Source organism: Tachysurus vachellii, chromosome 16, assembly GCF_030014155.1.
Source record: "Tachysurus vachellii isolate PV-2020 chromosome 16, HZAU_Pvac_v1, whole genome shotgun sequence".
In the NCBI taxonomy this organism is placed as follows: domain Eukaryota; kingdom Metazoa; phylum Chordata; class Actinopteri; order Siluriformes; family Bagridae; genus Tachysurus; species Tachysurus vachellii.
In genome coordinates, this window is record NC_083475.1 from 5380679 (window position 1) to 5386333 (window position 5655).

At 43.1% G+C, this 5655-nt stretch overlaps 1 protein-coding gene across 1 annotated transcript in view; it reads left to right on the top strand.

The window, feature by feature from the left end:
• The first annotated feature begins 1880 nt into the window (after nucleotides 1-1880).
• nampt1 (nicotinamide phosphoribosyltransferase 1) overlaps nucleotides 1881-5655 on the top strand; it is a 15097-nt gene continuing 11322 nt past the window's right edge. Inside the window, exon 1 of the mRNA XM_060889405.1 lies at nucleotides 1881-2036. Within this exon, the coding sequence (XP_060745388.1) occupies nucleotides 1983-2036 (54 nt within the window). The 5' untranslated portion in view covers nucleotides 1881-1982. The remainder of the gene's footprint in view (nucleotides 2037-5655) is intronic.

The window sequence follows — 5655 nt, forward strand, 5'->3', positions numbered from 1 at the left end:
ACACCAGGTCCAGTGTACTCCAGGACCAGTGTACATCAAGATTAGTGTACTCCAAGACCAGTGTACACCAGGACTAGTGTACTCCAAGACCAGTGTACACCAGGACCAGTGTACACCAGGACCAGTGTAGTCCAGTCCAGTGTACACCAGGACCAGTGTACACCAGGTCCAGTGTACTCCAGGTCCAGTGTACACCAGGTCCAGTGTACTCCAGTCCAGTGTACACCAGGATTAGTGTACTCCAAGACAAGTGTACTCCAGGACCAGTGTACACCAGGACCAGTGTACATAAGGACCAGTGTACACCAGGTCCAGTGTATTCCAGTCCAGTGTACACCAGGTCCAGTGTACTCCAGGACCAGTGTACTCAAGGACCAGTGTACTCCAGGACCAGTGTACACCAGGACCAGTGTACTCAAGGACCAGTGTACTCAAGGACCAGTGTACTCCACTACCAGTGTACTCCAGGACCAGTGTACACCAGTCCAGTGTACTCCAGGACCAGTGTACTCCAGTCCAGTGTACTCCAGGACCAGTGTACACCAGGGACCAGTGTACACCAGTCCAGTGTACTCCAGGACCAGTGTACACCAGGATCAGTGTACACCAGGTCCAGTGTACTCCAGGACCAGTGTACTCCAGGACCAGTGTACACCAGTCCAGTATACACCAGTCCAGTGTACACCAGTCCAGTGTACACCAGGACCAGTGTACTCCAGGACCAGTGTACACCAGTCCAGTATACACCAGTCCAGTGTACACCAGTCCAGTGTACACCAGGACCAGTGTACTCCAGGACCAGTGTACACCAGTCCAGTATACACCAGTCCAGTGTACACCAGTCCAGTGTACACCAGGACCAGTGTACACCAGGACCAGTGTACTCCAGGACCAGTGTACACCAGGACCAGTGTACTCCAGGACCAGTGTACACCAGGAGCAGTGTACACCAGGACCAGTGTACACCAGTCCAGTGTACACCAGGACCAGTGTACACCAGGACCAGTGTACTCCAGGACCAGTGTACTCCAGGACCAGTGTACACCAGGACCAGTGTACTCCAGGACCAGTGTACACCAGGACCAGTGTACACCAGGACCAGTGTACTCCAGGACCAGTGTACACCAGGACCAGTGTACACCAGGACCAGTGTACACCAGGATTAGTGTACTCCAGGACCAGTGTACACCAGGACCAGTGTACTCCAGGACCAGTGTACACCAGGACCAGTGTACTCCAGGACCAGTGTACACCAGGACCAGTGTACACCAGGAGCAGTGTACACCAGGACCAGTGTACTCCAGGACCAGTGTACACCAGGACCAGTGTACACCAGGACCAGTGTACACCAGGACCAGTGTACACCAGTCCAGTGTACTCCAGGACCAGTGTACACCAGGACCAGTGTACTCCAGGACCAGAAGTGAAAGCTGAGCCCATTGTAAACTTTAAACTTTAAACTTGATGATTTAGCACAGAACGTGATCTTTTCTCACTCTGTTAATAGACCTGGTCTGATACAGTATCTGTCCCCTGTATACCCCACACTTTCCTGTAAACAGCCCCTGACATTCAGGATGTTGACCTGCTGCCATATTGTACATGAACATAACCCCAGTATCACTACATCACTGCACTATTATTGGAACGAATAAAAGAAAATCCAGTACAATTAGATCACAAATAATCATACAATCGGTTTTCTGCTGTATGTTAGAGTGCAGTAACATTAGAGTAAATAAAACTCGACACCATTATGTCTCTGACTAACTGAAGTGATCACAAATCCTCCATTTTAGACCAGACTCAAGGCTGTTCGGTTTGCCCCGCCCATTCTAAGACGTCATCAGTAACGCTCCATTCCGTGTATAAGTCCCGCCCCTGTGCGCGCGCTCTGCACCTACGTGCTTGGTTGTGAGTTCCCCCTGTGGAGAGCGTCGAGAACAACGGAGCTGACAGCGGCACCTCCAGTCAAGGGGAAGATGGAGACCAGGGATTCTGACTTCAACATACTGTTAGCTACTGATTCGTACAAGGTGAGGAGACGTCTATGGTATCAGCGGCTCGACTTTGTGAAGGCGCTGGATGTGTGTGTGTGTGTGTGTGTGTGTGTGTGTGTGTGTGTGTGTGTGTGTGTGTGTGTGTGTGTGTGTGTGTGTGATCTAGCTAGGCCAGACTGGGAGGAGGATATGACAGGTAGAGTGTGGTCCTCCAGACAAGCAGGAGGTATTGTGATGTATGATATGTGTGATAATGTGTAATAATGTGTAATAATGTGTAATAATGAGGTAATGTCAGGTAATGTGTGATAAAGTGTGATAATGAGATAATGAGGTAATGGGGTAATGTAAGGTGATGTATGATAAAGTGTGATAATGAGGTAATGTGAGGTAATGTATTATAATGAGGTAATGTGAGATAATGATGTGTGATAATGTCTGATAATGAGGTAATGTGAGGTAATGTATGATAATGTGTGATAATGAGGTAATGTGTGATAATGTGTAATAATGAGGTAATGTATGATAATGTGTGATAATGAGGTAATGTGAAGTAATGTATGATAATGAGGTAATGTGAGGTAAGGTATGATAATGTATGATAATGAAGTAATGCGAGGTAATGCAAGGTAATGTGTGATAATGAGGTAATGTGAGGTAATGTATGATAATGAAGTAATGTGTGATAATGTGAAGTAATGTGAGGTAATGTGAGGTAATGAGGTAATGTGTGATAATGAAGTAATGTGAGGTAATGAGGTAATGTGTGATAATGAGGTAGTGTGTGATAATGAGGTTGTGTGTGGTAATGTGAGGTAATGTGTGGTAATGTGTGATAATGAGGTAATTTGAGGTAATGTGTGATAATGAGGTAGTGTGTGATAATGAGGTTATGTGTGGTAATGTGTGATAATGAGGTAATGTGAGGTAATGTGTGATGATGAGGTAATGTGTGATAATAAGGCTCCAGATTTCTCCTGTACATTATTGACTTATAATGTCCTTGCTTTAACATGTCTGCTCCTGGAAACAAAACTGAAAGCATTGGTACAGGAAAGTGAAAGCTACTTTGCAGTCTTTCAGTTATGGAAATGCGCACTTGAATTGAAGCACGTGAGGGTGAGGGTGTGGGTGAGGATGCACACGCCTGGCTAATCAGCTCCTTTTCATAGCAACGTATAGCTGATGTGTGTGAAACCGAGCAAACATTGCACTGTACGATAGTGTCTCAATGACACACACACACACACACACACACACACACACACACACAGTGAGAGGTCACTACATGATTACCGTGCTGACCGAGGTGCTGTAAATTTCCATTGTCTTCTGGTTAAAGTCTATAACCAGCTTCAGGCAGTGGGTTTGATCATGTTGTTAAGGTTTATTTACAGCTCATTGTGTCATATGTGATGTGAAGAGGTGTAAGATTAGAGGACGAACCTCTCATACCAGACAGCTTTCACAAGTTCACGAGCGTGTGACGCTCTCTGGCACTGTAGGGTCGACATGTACAGGAATTTGTCTTGGTGTGTTGGTGCAAAATAACAATAGAGAAGAAGCATAAATATAAGAAACAAAGGTTATAAAATAATAATAATGATAATAAAAGCAATAATACATTTACAAAAAAACAAGCAATTGGATGTAGACAAGAATAGAGATGAATTTACACTAATGCAGGATGTGCAAAGTGGCCAGTGCAAATATACAATTAGAAATATTTTATATATTACAACTGAAAGACTAAATGAACTGTTCATTAGTGCCTGATGTAGAATAGTGGACCAGAGTGAGGAAGGAAGGTATAACATTAGTGTAATGTATCTGAGCAGAGTATACATCTGTACATACTATACATCTGTACATACTGTACATCTGTACATACTGTACATCTGTACATACTGTACATCTGTACATACTGACTATACATCTGTACATACTGTACATCTGTACATACTGTACATCTGTACATACTGACTATACATCTGTACATACTGTACATCTGTACATACTGACTATACATTCTGTACATACTGTACATCTGTACATACTGTACATCTGTACATACTGTACATCTGTACATACTGACTATACATCTGTACATACTGTACATCTGTACATACTGTACATCTGTACATACTGACTATACATCTGTACATACTGTACATCTGTACATACTGACTATACATCTGTACATACTGTACATCTGTACATACTGTACATCTATACATACTGTACATCTATACATACTGTACATCTGTACATACTGACTATACATACTGTACATCTGTACATACTGTACATCTATACATACTGTACATCTATACATACTGTACATCTATACATACTGTACATCTACACCTGGACAGATCTGAGTTTTCTTTTTTAAGAAATATGTTATTTAAAAGTTTTGATGGAAAGCTGATGACACTCGCGGAGCACTCGGATGATGACGCAGCTCAAAGTACAGTAGCATGAACCTGATGCTGTGTTCACATGTTTACAGTAAATTATGAGTGAGGACAGGCAAGAACATGATGAACAGCATGATAGGCCTTCATGCGTTATATGGTTGGATAGAACTTTTGATTTCCTGTAATGAATTAGGAATACAGGCTCCTGATTCACCTCTTCATGAATGAGAGTACAGTAAACTCCTGAATGAGCAGGAGGCCTTGGATGATGAGCACAGTTTCATTTTTTTGGTGCTGGAGTATAAACCTTTAATAACATGTTTAGTTGTGTGTGTGCCTGTCATTGTTACATACCTGCCTCTCGAGTATTTTGGCAGTATGAATGGATTCCTAGGTGTGGCAGATTATGTTAGAAAAAGGTTTCCTGTTTAAGATTGTGACCTTGTGCAAGGATTAATTATATAATGAACAACATTTAGTGGATCCTACACTTGGAAAAGAGCCTTAAAAAACTCAAGTTTTGGCGGAAGACCGAATAGAGTGAACTGTTTGGTGCAAACTGATCTTTTTTAATCGGACAGTGCATGGCTGGTTGAAATACACATGCAGTACGAACCCCAAAACGTGCCTTCTATACACACACAGACACGTATAGATGGAGTTAGTGGCAGTGGCACTGTGTCAAGTCAGAGATGTGCTGGAGAAAAGAGAACTGAGGGGAAAAGACAGCGTTAGCTTCTAAGTAAGACTGCTGTTGTGTACATATGGGAAATGTAGTTACCAGTTATTACAGGTATTAGTGCAGGCGTTATGTGCTTATGTTTACACTTCCATTTGGCACTCAGCTGCTCCTATGTCCGTGTTGGTCAGCATCACCGCAACATGTCTGTGTTGCTGTGTACGGTCAGTGTGAGGTGGCCCTTTTTTATGGGATAGCTTGTGTGTGGTTTTGGAAATAATATCGTATTAGCACTTTGGTTAAATAACCACATGGCTGTCATTGTGTTCAAATGACATTGGACCTGTTAAGCAGTAAATAATACTATTATAGAAACATGAGCAGTGCGGTGAGAACCAATAAATAAATAAATAAATCAAGTGGCCTCGGATGATATGTTGATCTTGAAGCACCCCTGGAATATAGAAGTGCTTTAAAAACCAGGCGTGTGTACAGCGTGTGCATTTTTCTTTGCCATTGCTGTGTCCTCGGAACAGAGAGCATGTGGTCCCCCTCC